A 22,434-nucleotide genomic window follows, 5' to 3' on the forward strand; every position below is an offset into this window, starting at 1 on the left:
TCAAAATGAACCAATCCTGCAAACTTTGGAAGGCAATCTTATAGCCAATGGGGATTGAATATGGGGAAGCGGACAGGTCCGTGTTGTTGATGATTATTATTGTTCAATTATGGAAAGATTCAGATTGGGGTTAGCATTAGGATTAGACATGTAGGTTGTGCCAGAAGAGAATAGGATTATGTACCTGCACCTGAAAGTTGTAGAACATTTATTCCATTTTATGTTTTATTGGACTCTGTATGATGATTTGAGGGTTCCGTTATTTGATGCATGTGTGTGTGGGTGGGTGTTCGTGTTTGCGTTCGTTCACGTGCACGTGCGAGAGATAATGTGAGATAGAGAGAGAGGGTAGGCGTCGAGCAGTGAGCCTGATATTGTCTCTATCAGGTGGAAACAAACAAAACTGTCCAGTTTTTCAAATTCAAAAAACGTTTCGCTGCTCTACAGCAATGAGATAATATAGACGAATTCAGAAACGGGTCTCATGGCTTATGTAGGCGGACTCGACGTAGCTGCGGGGTTGAAACCCTCACCAGGCGCATCTCTTCTACTACAGTGAACGGTAGAGTGACTAATGTTAGTCTGCCTCAAACGTTACTCTTTTACCTGCTTTTTACTAACACTAACATTACAAAGATGACATCGAGATGAACCTGTGTAGTTTATGGCTGCTCCAACAGTAGTGGCAACATTCCAATAAAATAAAAAACGGAATGTCAAAATATCCACCGCGGTAGCTGAGACCAAAGCCATTGAGTAATGGTTAAGACGAAGCAGTCAGAAGGTCCTGAAAGATACATAACGTCAGTCTTTCCCAATACCCAATCTTTCTGTTTTATGAACACAAGGCTGCCGTACTTTATACCTCATTCTTTAAATGCTTAGTATGAGGTATAAAGTACAGCAGCCTTGTGTTCATAAAACAGAAAGATTGGGTATTGGGTAAGACTGACGTTATGTATCGGTCACTATACCGTTCACTGTAGTAGAAGAGATGCGCCTGGTGAGGGTTTAAACCATAGACTGTAAAAAATATGGACAAAGCGTTCCCCGGGTCTAACATGAACGTAAAATGAAGCCTGTCAGTCCTTGAATTGTACATCGCCATCTTTCTAGATCCGTTTGGGCCCAGCTGGCCCATTGGCTGGCCCAGACAACGAGGCGGGACTTCCCCCCTTCTTCTTAGTTGGTTTTTATTTTGACTCGAGTGGGTGGGGAATCCCGATCATAGACTGTAACGGTAGCCACGCCCCTCAGAACATACGCGACTTTATGGTCATTTTTTTAATAAATGGGACCATAATTTTCCAAAAAGAATATTATGACATTAGAAATGAGACTTTAAACTAGTGACTGGAAGCAGAAAGTATTCATGACCATGTTTATTAAGGTAATACAGTCTAGGTGAAGTTGGGCCCAAATACATGGACTTCTATGGGGCTATGGGTTTTTTTGGGCCCAATGACAGCGCCACAACAGGCCATTATATGAACTTTCAGGAAATCCCGATTTCCTTGTGGCTTCACAAAATATCTGTCTGACTGCCCCCCTGGTTTAAACCCTGCAGCTACGTCGAGTCCGCCTACAGGAAATACATAAGCTGCGACCATGAGACCTGTTTTTGAATTAGTCTAGTATATACACACACAGTTGTGGAGTCCTGGTTGGTGTTACTTATCAACGAGAAGCAGTGCTGCAGAGGCCCCTTTCAAGTTGACCAGCCCTGGGCGTTGGCTGCCAGGTAGTAGGCTATTCTAGCTGAGCTGCAGCTTGGCCTGCCAGTTCTCAAGGCATAACGCCACATAGCTGCTTCCCTAACCAACCCTCCTTGTCATCCTGCCTTTGAGTGCAGTACTTTCATCCGACGGAGCATTGGTCCGAACGACAACCTACCTCCTCCCTCACCCTAACCCTAACCTCCCCCGGGGCAGACACCTAAACCTAACCGCAACCCTCTCCCGACCCGCAGCGCACCTCAGAGCTCTGTCGGATGATAGTATACGCCTCCCCCTGCCTTCAAGGCCCATTTAGAGGAACACTTGGCTCTCTAGGCATCGATTCTGACAGACATCAAAGTGCGTTTCATCTTCCCAGTTCCCAGGTGAAGTGGTTTACAGCCGGTGGTTTGCCCCAGGGAGTGGGGTGGGCTGGGCTGGGGGGGGGGGGGGGGGGCTGGGGATATTGTTGGCAACTGCCAGCCTTTGTTTGGAATCTGTCACAGGGCCACCTGTGTTTAAAATACTGAGGCTGACTCTGTTAGTTGGCTGGGCTGGCTGGCTCTGCTGATGGATCTTCCCCTGTGGCTTGGGGAGATTAACTTTAATCTCTGGGTAGTACTGCCTACATTTGTGCTACCCTGTAATATATGCTGCCAAAATTCCAATTCAAGATCCCCAAAATCAAACACTTGCGCATGAGCAGCTGACATTTAGTTTTGTAATTGCATTGGAGTGGACTTCCGATTGCCCATGATAATGACAGGTTTGCTCACGTATGTGTGCATTATGCAAGTGTAGGAGGATGCAGAGGAAATTACTAAGAAGATGGCAGAAGCAGTAGTTAGGCTGCCATGCACCCCCAGGCACCTGCCCACCACAACTTCTCCACACTGTGTGTGTGTGTGTGTGTGTGTGTGTGTGTGTGTGTGTGTGTGTGTGTGTGTGTGTGTGTGTGTGTGTGTGTGTGTGTGTGTGTGTGTGTGTGTGTGTGTGTGTGTGTGTGTGTGTGTGTCCCACATGCATGTGTGGGACACATGTTCTCACTTCTCACTTTAGTCACTTCACATCCTCTCAGTTACATTGTGTAAACGGCCATGCAGATAGCTTAGCCTAGTGTTATTCTGACGAGTGAGTAGTGACGACCCACCGAAGAAGACATGCGTCGAGACTCCACTCACTCCAGAGGAAACATTGTTTCGTGCCTAAACCTGTGCTCGAGTCCCAGCTGTTGGGAGTTATTTTTTATTTTTCTGGAAACTGGAATTATGCATATAATCCTTACAAATGTGAGTTTACATGATCTACCAATAAATAGACCATATGGGGGAAAAAAGGATATATCGGTTCATCGTGGCTATCATTGCGCTAGTGTTGCATTTTCTGTTATTATAGTGACTTAAGTGAAATAACGTTTAGTTTAGTTTTTTCGATCATCAACAGAATTCATAAACATTATACATCCAAATTTCTTTCTGGTTGATCGAAATGGCTTAGGTCCATCCTAAGCCTTAGGATGAAGCTCAAAGCTTTGATGCCTATCCTACATGTTGGTTTATTTACAAAAGTTTAATTTCCATTTAGCCTACTGTTCATTTACTAAAAATACTATAGGGCCAGTGCATAGGGAGAAGTTTCACTCAGGACAGGTTATTCTGGTTGCCATTTTCCTGCCTACCAGTAGGCTAGTAGGCTATAGTAGTAGGCTGCAAGGCTACATTTTCCAGCCTCACTGTGGAGACATATACAGTGTCAGATGACAAAATGATCCACAACAGTAATGGGTCTGCTGTCCGTTTTTATACCCTAACTTGTCCATTCCAAATTTCCACCGCGGGCCGTCAATGCTACAATGGAATAATTAAATACACGCTGTATGGTTTCTTTGATTTGGGTGTCAGCTGACAAAATATAACCTTCACCAACATTCCAAAACACATGTATGCTCTGCTCTCTACCTGTCCTCAAACGAGCATGACAGTGTAATCAAAATAATAATGGTCAGATCGCACAGACGGATTATTTATTTACTGCAGAGAGAACACATGTTTGACTGATCACTCTCGTGGTGTTTTTCCCCTAGCTCTCCCTGGTTCCATAAGGATGTGTCCACATGTCTTCTCCTCAAGTAAGATGTAAACATTAAGAACTGTTTTGACGTGCGGGGAGAACACCCGAACATTTTCTAACGACAAATAATAATACCACCGTCGATCCAGAGCCATAGAGTAGAAGAGTTATGACAAGTCAAAGATAGTAGAGAGATGGAAGATGGTGTACTGCAGTGACAGTAACAGTAGTATACACATCAACGTCACTGACAAGCAAACTTACGAACTACAGACTGGCAGCCAAGTAGCCTAGCATCCTACTAGCCTACATGTAGGCAGGAAGATGGCGCCCAAAAAAGCCTCAAAACCTGAAACTCACATGGTTCAGTCAGACAACTCAAGGAGGATGTAATATATATATTTATTGAATATAAGATAATCAATGCAATATATTTATTATGGTTTGGCGATGTATTGGATCTGCTTTTCAGGTACTCAGGTCAAGCGCATCAGTCCCGACCATAGGGACTCTGAATCCCCCGTACCTAAACAGTAGATCCAAAACGACAGGTGGTAGCTGGGGTGGAGGTGGGTGAGCACTTTGTATACAGCAGCACGCAGTATACAAAAAGGCAGCAGCAGCAGAATTGAGCGCAGGATGTATGACAGCAGCACGCTGATACAACAGCAGTAGGCAAGCAGAATTGAGCGCAGGTTGTATGACAGCAGCACGCTGATACAACAGCAGTAAGCAAGCAGAATTGAGCGCAGGTTGTATGACAGCAGCACGCTGATACAACAGCAGTAAGCAAGCAAGAAGGCAGAGGAATGCAAACCTCTGGTTCAAGTAGCCGGTATGAGAGATTGGGTGAGCGTGTGATTGGCTGAGTGAATCATGTGGATGAGAGCCTGATGCTGCGGTGGCCCAATTGACGGCCGGCGCGCTGACTGAGGTTCCCTGACTGAACTTGCTCTGCGCATGTCTACGACAGGCGCAAATGCTCATTTCAGTCAGACAACTCAAGGAGGATGTAATATATATATTTATTGAATATAAGATAATCAATGCAATATATTTATTATGGTTTGGCGATGTATTGGATCTGCTTTTCAGGTACTCAGGTCAAGCGCATCAGTCCCGACCATAGGGACTCTGAATCCCCCAACAGCGCAAAACATCCGAAACCCCCAAAAAGCAGATCATCACCAACCCTAAGCTATACATGTGTACAACAGAGCACCTGTTGTTTCCTGAAACAGGAAGACCATACCGATATCCATTCCGCGCAGAGACATGGGTCATAGGACATGGATTCAGACATAGGTCATGCTAGCATTATGTGATGACTAGTCAATGTGTTCGACAGTACAGCGCCTGTTAAACAGTACAGCGCCTGTTCTAGCATTATGTGATGACTAGGTCAATGTGTTCAACAGTACAGCGCCTGTTGATCCCTGAAATCCAGGAGTCCTAAACGGTGTCCTGGTTCGCTGCGCGCTGCAAAACCAACATGACCCACTGCAAAAATAACCCAACCCAACCAGGATCACCGAAAGGGACATTCTATCATTATCATTAATATCTGAAATCAGTACCCAGTAGTCTACCACCTGGAGCTTCAAATTTTAGCTTGCAACATGATCGCATGCATGATCATGATGCGGCAACGCTGCAATGCGGCAAGTTCTGCAACAGTTAAACGCAAAATACGGTTTTAAGAATGAATTGTACTTCTGTAGTAAGTAAGAAAAAACAGTAACAAATAACACACTATTCACGACTAGTTAGTATTTGAGCCTGTAAAATATCTTTCAAGACTAGTCTAACATAGCTTTCGTAAGCAGCAGAGACCACCGGCCTAAGAAACAGAAAGATCATGCAGAAAAACAGTTAAGAGTATTAATAATATCCTGCAGCATAAGGAGCAAAATAATGAAAATATGTAGCAGCAGCAACGTAACCAACATAATTCAGAGCTCATTAGTTCTGAGCCTGAAAAAAGCATCCGAGTTTAGCAGAGCATAGCTTTCATCAGCTGCAGAAACCACCAGCCCAAAGCTTGTAGCATTTGGAACTTTTGGTGTTGCTGCCGATCCTAAAGAGTGTGACGTGTAGCGATTAGGAGGCAGCCCACAGCCTTGACACAGAAGAAGCAGCTTTTGCAGGACCAGCCATGGCTTCCCGGAATCCATCATGAATAGGGGCTCATGACATTGCGGATGGACATCATGGCAGAAAACGAGGCATGGAAGAGAAAGGACAAAGACCAGTGTTAGTTGCTGTCAAAGATATACCTTAATGAAATTAGTTGTTTTGAGTGATTTAATGGTGGGCATCCAAGCAAAGTCAGAAGTGGAAATATCATGCATAGGATTCACCACATAGAAAGTATAAAAAATAATATATATATATTATAGGATGCCAGTAGATTACTCACTGAAGATCTGGAGTAAAGCTGAATGCCAGTTATAATGCCTTTGAGATTTAAAACAATTAACTAAAAGCACTACTATGATAGGATACACAGAAAGCAACTTGGAAAGATGAATAGGACCCTGCAACATACTGTAACCTCATGAGCTTGCAGCTGCATTAAGAGAAGGCAGGAATAATTTACCATGGTTTGATTTAAGGTTACCAGGCAGCTTCGAAACCATCAGCATGGCCTCTGAGCTAGAACATGAAATTAAACAGGACAAGCATCTCTATGTTGACAAACCTGGAATTAGAACAGCTCTTAGAATGAAATAATCCATGACACAGGTCCAAGTTATACCACTGAGTAACGTGTCGATAGATGGAACAGAGGAGCGTCCTTATTGATGGGTGATGCTGATTCCTTCATTATGACTGATCCGTTTCCCATTCCAGGTTTTATCCGACCAAAAGCATGCTACCGCTGCTTATAAGGTAGCCCAAATAACACGGAAGACTTGCATCTGCCGGCAAGTATTAAATTCAGCCATTTATCTGCAACCCATCTCCCTTCATACTCTTCCCCCAAGACCGTAGATGGAGCTGCGTCCATGTAAACATATCAAGGATACAGATGTTTCAACCGAAAACTACTTAGGTGGCTGAGCGACTGCATGTGAATATAGAATTAATAGAACAAAAAGCAGCCTAGGTGAAGATGCGGATTGATTAACTGATGACCTGCCTCATGGTTTCAGTAGCAGCAGATCCACGTATACCACCAATGTGAGCCTATCCGATAATGGCTGCAGCTGCGATGAAGACTGTATGCGGCAACCCACAGGGAGGACCTTCCCAGCATCCAAGGTTCATCTCATCAGTATAAAGGGCTGTCGCTCAGGAAATGGAGACAGAAGCAGCATGAGAACAGCTATGAATCGCTTTAAAATTACATGGATATAGCTAAAGTTGACGTTAAGGCAAATTAGCTTCAGTCACAGTGTAGCATCATCTAAGCTGTAACGCTGATAGAATTCAAATCAATCATTTAGCAGCAGTGTTAGCAGCGTGGTAACGCCATACCTCTTTTCCTGGCTGAGCATAGGAAAAACACCACGCCTCTGTTCCTGGGCTAAGCATAGCAGAAATGTTAGCAATGAGCCAATTCCTGTCTTTAAAGACAGACTGTGCGTTTTATTTAATGTTAAACACTTCCCTGGCGCACCATAAGTACTTACCTGTAAAACAGACCCATAGAGTAAGACAGAGTTACGAAACTCAGTTCACTTCATGGGGCCAGTTCAATGGCGCGGCTCTTCTTCTACAAATGGGTAGAAGGACAGAAGTAGGCAGAAATGCCTGACCCAGGCAACAGCCCAGCTTTAGTATTCTTAAATCCCTTATTTTAGATTGTTTGTAGTAATCGTATGACAAACACATTACAGAGACTTTAGTCGTCCTGAATAATATGTGCATGTTGCACACATGCCTAAATAGCTTCTTATTTGCACTGCCCTCGTTGAAAACAATGTATTCGAAACTCCACTTGTCCGCCTTTCAGGCTGCATGAACAGTGCTCGGTTTCTGCCTGCTCATCGTAACTCTTCTATTAGATGGCTCTGCTGTAACCCATGCCGCCTATTTCTCCAAGCATAGGCATCGAGTCGGGGGTGCTTGAGGCCTGAAGCACCCACTGGCACAATGGGCGCGTTCGGAAATAGCGCACTGTGGTGCAATGCAAACAATGGACGAGTGCGCTCCCGCAATGGGGCCAGTGGGGCACCCACTATCACTAACAATTAGCATCCTAAATACCTCATAATAGGCCTACTAAAAAAAATAGAGATTCCTGAATGTGCAAGCATGCACCTTATAGCCAGGTAAATCATGTATTTGAACAGCAGGATCAATTCGTTTATAGATAGTTAGCATGAATCAATGGCATGATATTGATTCCTCCAGCCAAAATAAAAATAATAATATCCAGCATGACTCTGCCCAACACTAGGTGCATGATACGGTACAATTCACACTGAAATATTCATTGGGACCCAGGTGCCATGTGGGCCTATGCAACCAATAGCAACCTCACTGCTCTCAGTTGCTCTGGTCAACTCCATTTACTTCCAACTGATGCTGCATTGGACGTTTCATTCTGATCAGAGAACTTGTGTTGCCATATTGGAAGAGACAAGCAGCTGGGTCAACGAAAACAAGCCACAAACTATCTTGAATCATTATGAAAACAATCCAACAACGTCAAATAAGTTTATCATATAAAATTGAGGGTGCCTCAAATGAACCGCGGGTTTAAACAACGTTGACGGTTATAATGTGCAGACGTGGTAACATGCCTGACAGACGCGATGCGGACATACTCCGAGTAATCTAGTAATAGTGGCGACATTAGTGTTGACTCACTTGGCAACAAAGGAATGCGGAAGTGCTCGTTCTATCTCAAGGGATAGTTCCAACTTCCAGCCAAAGGAACAATGTTGGAACTATACAAAGCGTGTCGCCACTCTCCTACTCTACACTGTGGACGAATGTATGCTTTTAATCCCGTTGCCTTGAATCTATATTACGTCCACATATTGACTAGTAGCAGCCGAGACAAGAATGCGCACCAAGCGTGACCACCGTCATAAAACTGATTATAAACTTTGCCTGGATTTACATGTGAAGAACGGCGGAAAGCAGAGCAGACGGCAGGTAAGATGCTTCCTTGACTAGTGTTGTGAGCAGGACAGGACCCGACGTGAAATTCATTGGCTAACGCGATCTCGGTGTGATCGAGGCACAACGATAAAAGCAACAGAAGAGAACATTTAAGCAGCAGCTTCAATTTGATCTAGGTTATTTCCGTCGGTGAACAAAAGCAGTGCACGTTCTTCCAACCAATTAAACTCACTGACTTACCAGAATTGTATGAAAGCAACGTTTAGTGCATAGCCTAATCGCCCAGACGCCACAGCAGTGGCGAGACTCGTGACATTAGCAGCAGTAGTAGAATTGAGCACTTTGTATACAGCAGCACGCAGTATACAAAAAGGCAGCAGCAGCAGAATTGAGCGCAGGATGTATGACAGCAGCACGCTGATACAACAGCAGTAGGCAAGCAGAATTGAGCGCAGGTTGTATGACAGCAGCACGCTGATACAACAGCAGTAAGCAAGCAGAATTGAGCGCAGGTTGTATGACAGCAGCACGCTGATACAACAGCAGTAAGCAAGCAAGAAGGCAGAGGAATGCAAACCTCTGGTTCAAGTAGCCGGTATGAGAGATTGGGTGAGCGTGTGATTGGCTGAGTGAATCATGTGGATGAGAGCCTGATGCTGCGGTGGCCCAATTGACGGCCGGCGCGCTGACTGAGGTTCCCTGACTGAACTTGCTCTGCGCATGTCTACGACAGGCGCAAATGCTCATTTATCCCTGACCGTTGTTGGAACTTGTTTTAAAACCACGGTTTTGAAAGCAAAATAATGTAAGGCAGGGTGAGTATACAATGCAAAGGGAGTTTATGTAGAAATAAAAGGAAAATAATTAATTGAAACAAAAATAAAAAACAACAAATTTACAATGGAACTAAATAATAAGAAATATAATTACATTAGAATAGCTGGTTTTCCATCATATAACTAGCACGAGCTGAGTGGCTATGTGCACATGCATGCACATGCATGTGACGTGCACGTGACGTCATTAAAATACAGCCCTACCAGTTAAAAAGTCCACAGCACACCACTGTGTGTGAGAGAGAATATCGCATGGTGCCAGTGTGGAACAGAAGTACATCCTATGTTCCCCAGGTTCTACATTATGTTCCCCACCATGCAAAAAAGGTTCTTTGCTCCCCACTTTTAGTAGCAAATTCTGATTTATGCTCAGTCTTTGAACAATCCATTGAACTTTAGGCCTGCCTAGGCTACTTAAACTATCTAGTCTTAGACAACAAAACATTAACACTGGCATAAAATAAAATAAAACATATAATTGCTCAGACTCTTTAACAAAGATGGCAAAAACAAACATAATTTGTTCTGTACTTACATACAATTGTATAGTACAAAACACTGTAGTCCTTAAACCAGAAACCTATAACACTAACCCTAAACCCTAAGGCAGGGATGTCAAACTCAAATACACGGTGGGCCAAAATAAATAAATTGGTAGAAGTCAAGGGCCGGACTGTGTTTCAACACACGGGCACCGCGGTCAGGAGGACGTCCCAGGCAAATAGCATAAAAGTAAATGCATTTAAAACTGAAAATGCATTATTATTATTAAGCTCAGTTTCCTGTTCTATGATCCTCACAAAGCAGGACTTGTAGTATTATGGTGGTCCGTGCAATATACCAGAGGGCCAGTTCTAATACTAATTAAATATCATCCCGCGGGCCAAAGATAATTCATTCACGGGCCTGATTTGGCCCCCGGGCCTTGAGTTTGACATATATGCCCTAAGGTAAGTGGGGAACATAGAACCTGAGGAACATAGGGATGACCCTCAATTCACTCCTGCGAGCCAGAAGGAAATCATCTTTACACTGTTTCTACCTCCCTTTGTCCCTTTCTCTCATGTCTCTCCATCCTGCTTGTTCTAGACTATTATAAATAAAATCCTGTTATCCGACAGTGTTCCCCCTGTGATTCCCACTTCTTGCATGTTGCTGATAACAGCACAAGAATGGAAAGAAATGGCACCGAGTAACATTAGACTTTCTGTGCTCTGCTTCCAGGCTACTTATGCATGACGTAACGCTCCTTAAAATATAAAAAAGAGGTATGTTTTCTTTTCTTTCTTTCTTTCTTCTTTTTTATTTATTTTTCATTACACAACACTACTAGACACTTTTGTCCTTGTGCAGTTCTGATTGTACCACTCCAGTTGAGAGTCTCTACCCAGAGCACCACCTCGCCCAGTAATGTTTTCCTTTGTGGCACATTGTTGTTTGGTTGACAGTACATTTGGGAGCTTTTAGTAGTGATACTGAGAGACACTGAGAGCCGATATATTAAATATGGTGAGCTTTGAGCAATGTGGAATATGAACGATTAAGTGCCCTAAAGCTTGCGTGAAATTAAACGCCCCCCACTCCCCACAACCTGCACCCCTCTCTTTCTCTCTCTCTCTCTCTCTCTCTGCAGCACATTGTTGTAATTGGAAAACCATGATGTCAGTGGCATTCTTGCTGGAGGAGTCAAGGAAAAATCCTGCAGAGCATTCCCTGACAGTAAGCTGACAGTGGTCTTATGAAAGGAACAATGTGCCCCACGTATTTCTGAATTTATCTTTATCTCCGTTCTAGCAGTAGCCTTCTTCCAGGTGGGAAACTTGAAAAGGCTGTGTCATTGTTCAATTATCTAGCTTTTTTGCTCAGAGTGAGCTTGCTTGCATTTACTACATTTTCTCTTCTGTTGATGCAACAGAAATGTGACTACTTAATTTTAATCATGCGCATCTGATCTGGTGACACCTTCAAGTGTATTACTGTACTGCATGTCTATACGTACAAGCCTGTAGTCTTTATTTTCATGATGTGCCACTGACTGAGCTCTTTAGAGGAAATGCTAATTCGGACAGGCACCTGTTAACAATATGTGGAGGAAAAATGAACCGAATAACAAATATCCCACTGTTCTGTGACTGTCACATCTCTCTATTCTTGTATAAACAGCTACCGTAAATATGAAAGAATGTGCCTGTTTAAGCCCTTACATTTATATAACAAACATATGGAGCGAGACAATGTGCAGTGCACTCTAGTTCTGAATGGGATAACCCACTTATTAAATGTCATCAAATACTGTATTACCTCTGAATTGTGATTCCGTGATGGGAACTACATTTGGCCTGAGGCTGGCCCGAAAACACAATTTCCAATAATTTCCTTCCCTGTCCAAGAGATACACCAAGCACAAGCACACACACGCACGTGCGCGCACGCGCACACACGCACACACACACACACACACACACGCACCATGCCTTAACAAGCTAACAGATATTTAATGCCGGCACTCACACACTCCGGTCCCCCGTTGGCTTTTTCTCTGCCATCGTGGTGTGGGCCCGTGACCAGGCTCTTCAGTAGCTCCCATGCCTTTGAGGTAAGAATTCTCTTAACTCTACTACATTCATCTACCGGTATCTTTTAATCTTGTATTTCATGTAAAAGGAAATGGAAATGAAGGGGGTATTAACCCGACCCCAGAGGGGAATATCTTTTCTGCATGACCCAGCAGTGTGCTGCTCATGTGAGTGCATGATGGTGGAGCAGTTAGGGCAGGCGTAGGCAACCTTTTCAGCCACATGATCACTTGGCCGTTTTCCAAGACTGGCATGATCATCACCCAGTGCCCAGCGGTGAAAACCACCAGCGGTGTAGTAACTAGTACAATTGTGAGGTACTACATTTACTTTACTGGAGTATTTCAATTTTTTTATACTTTTACTTTACATCTCAGAGGCCAATATTATACCTTTACTCAACTATAATTGTTTTAAAACTTCTGTTACTATAGTTACTTTGTAGATTGTGATTATTACGAAACATACATTACCCACTTCAGCCCTATACAGTACATTTCGGCCATTTGAAAATAGCAGATCTACAAGCTTACAAGGTACATTTTGAATTATGGTACTATGGTACTATACTTTAAAAAACCACCATCGCTTTACTTCTTATTGTAGGCTTTATAATAATACATGCATAGCATTCAGCAGACCAAACAAGCCATAGTAAAGTATTTAAAGGGGAATAGGAATACCACTCATTTTCAACATTTTACTATGTCACCTTAGGGCCATTCTGTGTTTTCTAGGAAACACATTAACATGGTGTATCACATCTTGATGATGTCATCAAGATGTGATTCACCATTTTAATGATTTTTTTCAGACCTCCAGTTCTAGGAAACACAGACCACACAAGACCTCTAAGGTATATTAATGACATAGTAAAATGTTGAAAATGAGTGGAATGCCCCTTTTAATAATAAAACCTATAGCAAGAATTGAATCAATAATTTAATATGAATTATAATAAATATAAGTCTGACTGTGGGGAGAAAGGTTTTATGCACATCAAACAATCATTGTTAATAATGATTGTCTTTGATCAACTCAGTTGATCACATCAATCTGATCATCTGGTAGATTAAAGAGTTGGTTGCCCAACCCTGAGCTATGGCTTAATCACATCCCTACTTTGAACAAATCTTTTTTGTATATATATTTTATAACATTAGCAGCTCAAACGGAGGTGCCGATCGGTCCGGGGACCTTCTGAATCCCAGACGGTCACTCAACCTACTGACATTTGCCAATATGTATATTTTTTTAGTACCTTTGCTACTGTAATCCTGACAATAGACAGTTAACACCTTTATCATTTGCCATTCAGGACCAAAAGCAGCTGCAGGAGCCCAAGGTGGAGGTCACCTGTGTCAGGCCAGAGGACCCAGAGGCCCAACGGGGATATGAAGACGGAATCACGGGCCCCAAGCACCTGGAAGATCTGTTGGAGGGAGACCTGGGTCTTGGGAGTGATCCAGCTCTTGCTGGGGAGGTATGAGGCTCCGGGAGACAAGAGTCAACCACCCACCCACCCCACTCTGACTTATCAAAAGACCCTGCTGCAGCCCTCAAGGCCAGCAGTTCCTTTTGAATGGGGTCACTAATCTAGTAATCAGGGTGTCCGGAAGAGCAGACCTGAGCCACTTGATTACAAGAGTCCCAAAAGGTTACTCATTCACTGCCCTGCTCTAGCTTGCACGCATGCACAGTACACAGTCACCATTGCTTTGCTCCATTTAAAAATACAGTATACTGTATATCTTGGGCAAAATACCAACAGCAGCATTGACAGGTACATAAATCCTGTGCTCTGGAAGTCACGACTGTATAGTATTACTACAGTGTGCTGTTGTCCACTGCATCTCAGAAACAGAAGATGAAACGAGGTTGAAACGACGATAGAACTGGGTAAAAAAAAAGAAGTATATATATATATATATATATATAGGCCATAGAAGCCATGGCATTGCTGTATTTTAAAAGCATTTGTTCTGATAAGAATTCAGTGTGTGCGTAAAGTCATCCTTCAATTGCTTAAGTTGTCAGTGAACAATGCTTCAGGGTTTGGTTGATTAGAGTCACGGGTCCTGATTCTAGCTCAAGAGAATTGTCCATGGAAAAGTACTCAATGGACTGCCTCAGATGATAGACCAGGGACATAATATATGCATTTCTTATCTGAGCCGTCTTCCCTTTAATAAACCAAAATGCTATTTTTGTACCAACTCGCTCTGCTCTTCTCTCACTCCTTATTAAACATTTATTTCACTATCCCCTCAATTCCTTTTAACTGATTCAAATGTATTCCATTTAATGCATTAATCTGGATTCATGCTCAGTTGTGCATGACGGTGTAACACACCGAAAATAGCAGATCTACATGCTTACAACACGTTGCAGCATGACACAGTGTGTGAGTGTGCAGATCTGCTATTTTTGGTGTGCTCCACCACATGCAATCAAACCCTTTTAGTATCCCTCTAGTCTACCACATTTTACTTTACTAATGCTTCCCCTTCCCAATCACAACACTGGCGTATATTAGCAGCATTTGCACAAAACAAATGACAATTAGTGCTTGAACTTTGAGCTGGCTTCTATAAATATGGATTGCAATTTGCTACTTTCTCAAGTTCTCAACACATAAATCACAGAGCCCCATTCCGCTCAAGTGAAGCAGAGTGATGGGTACTACTCATTGAAGATAGTAGTGAAGGTTACAGTATGGGGTGCATAATGCAAACTGATTTCTTTTCTCGTTGTAATAAGCCCATTGTCCTTGAAGTGAGTGCTTTTCAGAGGTTACGTCATACGCATGGGTGCATCTATGGAATGTTCCGCTATGCTGGTACTGAACATGCACAAGCGGGAAACTCACTCAACGCAACACCTTGCACTGAAACACTTACATACAACTGTTAACAGATCTGCCCCCTTGTTGCCACATTCACTATTGAATGACGGCAAAAAGCCTTTTTCATGGGATTATTTTAACAGTACCCCCTCTGTGTTATGAGTTAATCTACCTTTTGTCCTTTACCTGTTCAGCTGTTAACATCGTCTTTTATGTTTTCAACTTCTTGAGCATTTTTTGTGTTACTACACTAACTACAGCATTGCCACTGAGCCAAGGTTTCCATATTCTAAAGAGTTTTACTTCAGAAAACGCTGTTATCATCATGAGCTGCAATTGAACTGGCTCTTATACCACAGACGATAGAATATCGCTACCTGTAAAATAATGCCCAGTCTTTTTAACTTTGTTTTTCAGAAAACAAATAACTGAACCAAAACAAACTAGCCTATATGATATTTGAATATGTCTTAATCATTTCACCCAAAAGGTGAAACATAACTAATAAGAGGATGTTGAGATTGGCCATTAAAGAGCGTTGCAGTCCCGTCCACTACCAGGGCCCAGGAAATGATTCCCTGTTCAATTTCCTCAAAGACTTTTCAAAAAGTATTTATTTAAAGACCTTTTAAGCCTCGTACAAAGCCAACTCGAGGCGTAAGAAATCATGACAACAAACACAATTTTTCGGGCCGAACAAATAATTAGAAAGAAGAAGAAAACGGCAGGTTACACTTTTTTTTCTTGTTTTTCTTCTTTGTAATTATTTGTTTGGTCCAAAATATTGTGTTTATTGTCATGATTTGTCACAACTCGAGTTGGCTTTGTACGATGCTTAAAAGGTTTATAAATAAATACTTTTTGAAATGTCTATGGGGAAAATGCATTGGGAATTATTTCCCAATGCATTTTCCTGGACTGCAACGCTCTATACTGGGGTGGGAACAGCACAATCCTTTCAATACGGATATAGGTGATTTTAGCAAGGTGGCCAGTGTCTGATTTAGGCAAAATAAATTACATATTTTAGCAAGCAAGGTGACAATATGAGTGATCCCATAATGTAAGGTAAGGTATAACATCTGTCCAGCAGTGGTTCTCAGTTGACAAAGTGAGGCACAATGGTTTGTATTCAAAACTCAAATATGGCTTAAAAGGTCTGTGCATAAACAAAAATAAGGGCTGAAGGATGGAAACGGAAGCTCTTTGGATACAAAACATTGTCTATACTCACCAAAGTGCAAAAAGTGACATGGTGAAAATAAAGAGTGTTGACATTTCGGTCCTCACACTTTTGTAAGTACAGACTATTTTTTGCATCCAAAGAACCTCAGTTTTCATCCTTCAGTGTGCAAGACCTTTCTTTTTGTTTATGGTCTTTCATGCTGGCCTCTCACACCTGTTATAGTAAGCCTTGAGTTTAGACCACAAACTTCCCTACCTCCTTAAAAAGTCTATGCAAATGTTACATAATTATGTTTCGGTAGGTAATTGTTGCTTGTAAAAAGCCTCAATATATATAGCCAATTCTTGAGCTCTGCTCAAAGTGTGTGGCATTTCTTATTCAATCGTTTATTTGTTCAAGTGTGCATCAGTAGCACCAAAAGGGTTTGAGAACCACCAGGGACAAATTAGCCATTGGGCCAGTGGGGCAGTAGCCCAGGGGCCCTTGGCTCTCAGGGGCCCTTCAGGGAAATTTGACCGCGTGGTACTGGGTTTGACGCCCTGAAAAGGGCTCCTGGGGCCCTTCATTGGCCATTGATTTTGTTAAATTTAGGTCAAAAATATGATAAAAACACGGAAAAACCCTCGTGGGGGTTAATCCGTCCCTGAGAACCACTGGTCTGAGAGTGTTTAAAAAAATGTTGTCTTTGAAGAAACTTAAATGTGGTAGTGTAGGTAATGTGGTAGTTGTGTTGTTCCAAACAGATGCATACATGATCTCATTCACTGTGAACTTTACTTGATGCAATATTCCCAGGCCATGTGATTTCGTAAGAGCAAGCACTTGTAAACAATTGAAATGGTAGAACACACTGCTTACACCAACATTGATATTTGATAGTCATTCAGAGGACTCTCTCTCTCCCTATGGCATCATCTACAGCAACTTCATTGACTATCATCAGTGTGTAAATTCATGTTTTTAGTTCATTTCAAACATTTCACCACTTAAACCTTCCATACGTAGTACTTGATTTGCTCCTTGTCCCCCCTACACCACCAAACCTCTTAGCCAGAAATAGCCAATCTACAAGCTCACAGCGCGAGCTTGTAGATCGGCTATTTTCTGCTAAAATGTTCCTCAGAATAGAGATGCTAGGGTTCAAGTGGTTCATATAAAATAAAACAAATCCTCTCACACAAATATTTGGCAGACCCCCTATAGGGGTCCCAGACCCCCTGTTGAAGACCCCTGGTCTACAGTGTGATATCATCCTGTGATGATTCAGTGACAAAAGTAAAAAACATCACTTTTTCCTAGACGTACTGCTGTTCTGTTATCTACTCTTGACACCTTCCATCTATGGCACATTAACAGACCAATGTAATGATTGTCTCAAACCAGCTGTTACAAAGAAATATTAACAATGCATTTTTTTTTATCAATTATTCTTTTTTTGTTTTGTTTCTTCCATCCACTATTTTCACTTTTACAGACAATATGTACCGTAGACTGGAAAAACCAAATTCTTATTTTTTTCCTCAAGGTTTTGAACATTCAAAAAATAACGCCCAAAAACATCCAAGTGTTTTCATAGCAAGATACATCAAATTCTACATTTGTATTTCATGGTTGCAGCTTCTCTGTTCAAGTCATTTGTTCATAGGCTTGCATTGTCAAACACATCCAGTATTCCTGTTTACAAAATAGCCGTGGTCCCTTCAAATACCACTGCAATTCAAATGAGAGAAACAAAGATACATTCCAAATGTGGCCAGTAGAGCTTGTACAAAACACTGATTTAAAGTAAAGCTTTAATTCCACAATAAGAGGAAACGGCACTCGATGCAAAATTAACATTAATTTAAACGTCTTTGGTGGCAGGAGAGGGGGGGTGTGGCGTTATCACAGTTTGGAGTGAGACAGTAAAGACTTGCTCAAGTCCTTCGCCTCTCCTGCCGTTCTGACTCGATCGTACCCCAGCACGGACATGGAATGGTGGCAATAGTCCTCCACTTGTTTGATCTGCTGAATGCTGAGCACTGTTCTCCATGCACTGGCAGCCTGTGTGGCGTTCCTGGACGAGACTATGAACGGCTTGGAGGACGAGCTGGAGCCGCTGGTCATGTTCAGGGCGAATGTCTCAATGTCGTGATTGGCAGTCAGGTTGGCAAAGCGGTAGATGCTGCGCAGAGTCTTCACCGGGCTCTCCACCAGGTCCTCGTACCGCACGGCCATGTACTTTCCCTTGAGCCAGCTGGGCGGGTTTAAGGCAGTCCTCAACGTCCTGGAGGTGCGGTCACAGATCACCTCCATCGCACCGATCGAGTGGTAGTCTGAGCCGTCCTTCTTGTTGGCTTTGTGGCTGGGGTCCACGAAAGGTATCCGGCGCAGTTTAGGGTCCCTACTCCGGACCACCTGTAAGTTCTCCCTTATCAAGCCGTGTCTGGATTTGATCCTGGAATTGGCCACGGCCCGGGGGTCTCTGACAAGGTGAATCACTTTCAAGTCCAAGGAGGGGTCCTCCATGAGCGGGGCCAACACGTTCACGTCCAGAATGCGAACCCCTTTAATGACTATGGTGTTGTATTTGAGGCACTCCTCCTCTAACAGTCGGAGGCTCTGAGGGGGGCACTTTTTACACAGCTTATCGTCCACCATGCCCACCACCTCCTTCCTGTAGGCCGAACAGAGCGGATAGGAGCAAACCACCTTGTTGAGCGTAGCCCCAAAAAGTCCCAGGGAGGTAAAGTTCTTTCCTCCGGGGCTGTTGTACAACTGAAAAACAGAAAGGTCACAGCGATACAAGGAGCTCAGCATGTCCCGGGCTGCCCCTTGCAAAGAAACGGCATCGCCCGGGTACAGTTTTTGCCAGATGTGCCACATCGGCTCGTACAGGAAGAACACTTCCGGATTTTGGTTAAAAAGCTCCCCGAAAAAGGAGGAGCCCGATCTCCAGGTGGTCAGCACATAGACCAGCTGTCTCTTTTTGGCCAGGGATGGCCTGTACAGGAAGCGGATATCAGATCTGCTCTGATAAGTGGTGCTCCTCATCTGACGATTACACTGCTGGGGCTCTTTAGTCCATTTGTAGTTGGCCAAGTTCAGCATAGTGAGCACCAGCAGTAGGAAATAGGCCATAAATAACACAATCCTCTTTCGGCGTAGGACTTTCATCACGATCCCAGGCTGTGCTATTATCTTAGTATGGTTCCTGTAGGTTTTGAGCTTCCTCCCATAGCCAGCATCCTTTTCCCAGGGTGCTGTCAACTTCAGTTGTTGATGATATTGTTTGCCTCTCATCTGTAACCTCGGGAGAGTGGGTCTTATGGCTTGGTGAAAGCTGCTCACATTTACAGTGCACTAAAACACGCTCTATATAGGAGCTGGCGAGCAGTTGGAATTCCACTTATTAGGTAATACAGTCGCCACCAATTAGATATCGCACTCAAATCTAAAAACACGATAACCCGTATTCACTGCACTGCGCAATGCTCTTCTTCATATACGAAACAGAAACACGTCGGGTTATATTGACGTTGTCCATTCCCGAACGTTACAGTAATTCTGCAACTGGCCCGTGGTCAAAATAATAAAGAAAACAAGCCTTCATCGAAATAACAAGACGCCCTGTTTGTCCATGTTCAGCAGATGCATCTCTGCGCAGTTATCATGAGATGCATCCCTATGAAATGCAGCCTGGAGTCAGATTCAAGCGTTGCGGACAATAGAACCGGGATCATTTCGCTCGTCGGCTGCAACTTACGTTATATGCCGTTTATATGCCACGGGGGAAAGAGATGAATGGCCGCTATATATCCAGAGGGCTGCGGTATTTCATAAAGTATATTCCCTTTCTCCCTGATCTCCCGTGCGTCCAACTACTAATACAAACTGGACTGATTCAATCAGAATACAGGGACTAGTCCCTCCCTCCGAGGGATGCGATTGGCTCCTAGCGTGGCCACGCGCGTCTGCCAGTCGAGCCATTGGCTGTGGCGTGCGTCTGTCAACTCTGTCCTGTCCCCCCCTCCCGACATTACAATGGTAGACGGTGGGAAATGATGCTGTTGTTATGGTACAAAGAGGTCTGACTTAACGCTACAATCTCCATCCTTTAAACTTAATTTTCCATATAAAATACACGTCTACCTACACTATTTTTACATCACGTGTGGCTATTTGGAGACTATTGAAAGATTACGCAACGAGATTCGTCTGTACAGCAACTTATATGTTGATCTTCTTTTCTTTCTTTTTTTTCTCCTTTTTTTTCTAAACAAAAGCGAGCCAAGTTGATGGCAGTCCTCTTTGGACATTGGGATTGGAGGATTTTAGCTCGCCTCTGGTCCATAGCCTTATACCCTTAAGGACTTCTGGTGGATAACTGGATAGGCTATATAGCCTTGGATTAAGGGTATGGCTATCATAGATATAGTTTATCGATTTTGAATTTACATAAAAGTAAAAGTCAGGAAACCAATGTGAAAAGGGTGAAATACCCTACATGTGGTCTTATACTCTGATCCTAAGGCTAGCAGCTAAAGCAATACTGTGTAACATTTTCATTAAAACAAAACTTAAATCTGGTTTTGTCTTATCTGCCTCAATTATAACTTATAGCATGCCACAGATCTATAATAAAAAGGCATAACCTGATTTATATTTTAGCCTACTCCAGTTGCAGTTCCCCAGGCAGTCAACACGCACGGGTCAGCGCGCAGCGCGGTGTAACTGACAATCCTCTCTGCTCAATTGGAATCGGCACTAATCTGACATATGACAGCTGTTCCCTTGGAATCGACAGAGCCTGGGAAGTGATAAACCCATATGTTTGAACGGGTGAACCACATGCTCAACAACATGCAGCAGACTGACAATCATCTCTCTTCAGATGGTTGCCAGTTTTGGATTACAGCCCACACGCACCGTGACGCACGCGCACACCGGGAGAACGAAGCCGGGATATATCTGGGCCAGAAACTGGCGTCGTCACGTAGGCCTATATGTCAAGTAGGACTATAGGTCAATATAATATAGGACTAGTGTAGAACTTAGAGAGATCAGGACAGAATGCGTGTCTCCGTAATCGTATACACTGTATAGGCCGACACTAGCCTAATCAAAGTGATCTCTATAGCTATATGCCTACAATGTTTGACATAATGCCTACTTTTGGTAACCTGTAGTAGTAGCCTATTTATTCACCCATATGCAGATGTTCTATAAGTAATAGCTTTGTACACACCGCCATCTGCTGGAGCTTCATTTTTTGCAACTGCAGGTCTTGGGACTGGGAGGTATACCGTATATGAGGGTTTATGTCTGAGTCTGTCTGTCTGTCTGTTCCCTTAAGCATTTTTAATTAGGCCTATATAAAATTCAAACAGACAGTCACAGACATGAGACATAATATAGTAGGCCTATAGGATAGGGTATATAGGCTACCGTATATATGATTCATTGCTGCCTGCCCTATACATCATTGATCCTAATAAAACCAAACACTGTAAATGTCATATAGTTAGAATTATATATAATTAATCATATAATTCTCATGTGGGCCCCACACACACGGAAAGGAAACGCACACTTTCGCCATAGCACGCCGCCATACGCACTCATAGGCTACACATAGGCCTACATCACAGTTTAATTGTGAATAGCCTATACATGAATTGTCTCATTCTGTGTCTTAATTTCGCCTTTATTTGCAAGGACGCTGGATTAGGCTAAGTATAACACATGTCCTCTTCTTTAAGTTTAGACTCACATAGGCCTACACAGTAGAAAACATTTGAGTCGACTGAGATTCATGCGTTCCTCCAGCAGGCCTCTTTTGTCGACAGGGTCCTGAATCTCTAACATTTGAGTATACGTCATATAGTTTATATCTAGGCCTAGCAGTAGCCTATAAAGAATGTGTTGTCAGTTGTACTGTGCAGCAGTCTGCCATAGAAACATTAAACACAGCCCCAGATCCAAATAGCGCTGTTATGTAATTAGGCTATAACGCACCGAAGGCGAGGGACGAGCGGACAGATGGAGCAGCGAGCATGCGCACTCGTCAGCAGCCAGCCAGTCCAGCAGCATCAGGACCAGAAGGCAGAGGAAGAGGACTGAAAAAAATGGTGCATGTAAACACACTGGA

General features: G+C 43.1%; 1 protein-coding gene across 1 annotated transcript; it reads right to left on the reverse strand.

Annotated features, from left to right (window-relative positions):
* Nucleotides 1–17,412: 17,412 nt before the first annotated feature.
* chst2b (carbohydrate (N-acetylglucosamine-6-O) sulfotransferase 2b) lies at nucleotides 17,413–20,166 on the reverse strand. Its single transcript, XM_083778779.1, has one exon. It carries the CDS (start codon nucleotides 19,584–19,586, stop codon nucleotides 18,189–18,191), a length of 1,398 nt encoding a protein of 465 aa, XP_083634905.1. The 5' UTR covers nucleotides 19,587–20,166; the 3' UTR covers nucleotides 17,413–18,188.
* Between the last annotated feature and the right edge of the window lie 2,268 nt (nucleotides 20,167–22,434).

This window comes from Protomyctophum parallelum (genome assembly GCF_964188405.1).
Source record: "Protomyctophum parallelum genome assembly, chromosome: 12".
NCBI classification, from domain to species: Eukaryota; Metazoa; Chordata; class Actinopteri; order Myctophiformes; family Myctophidae; genus Protomyctophum; species Protomyctophum parallelum.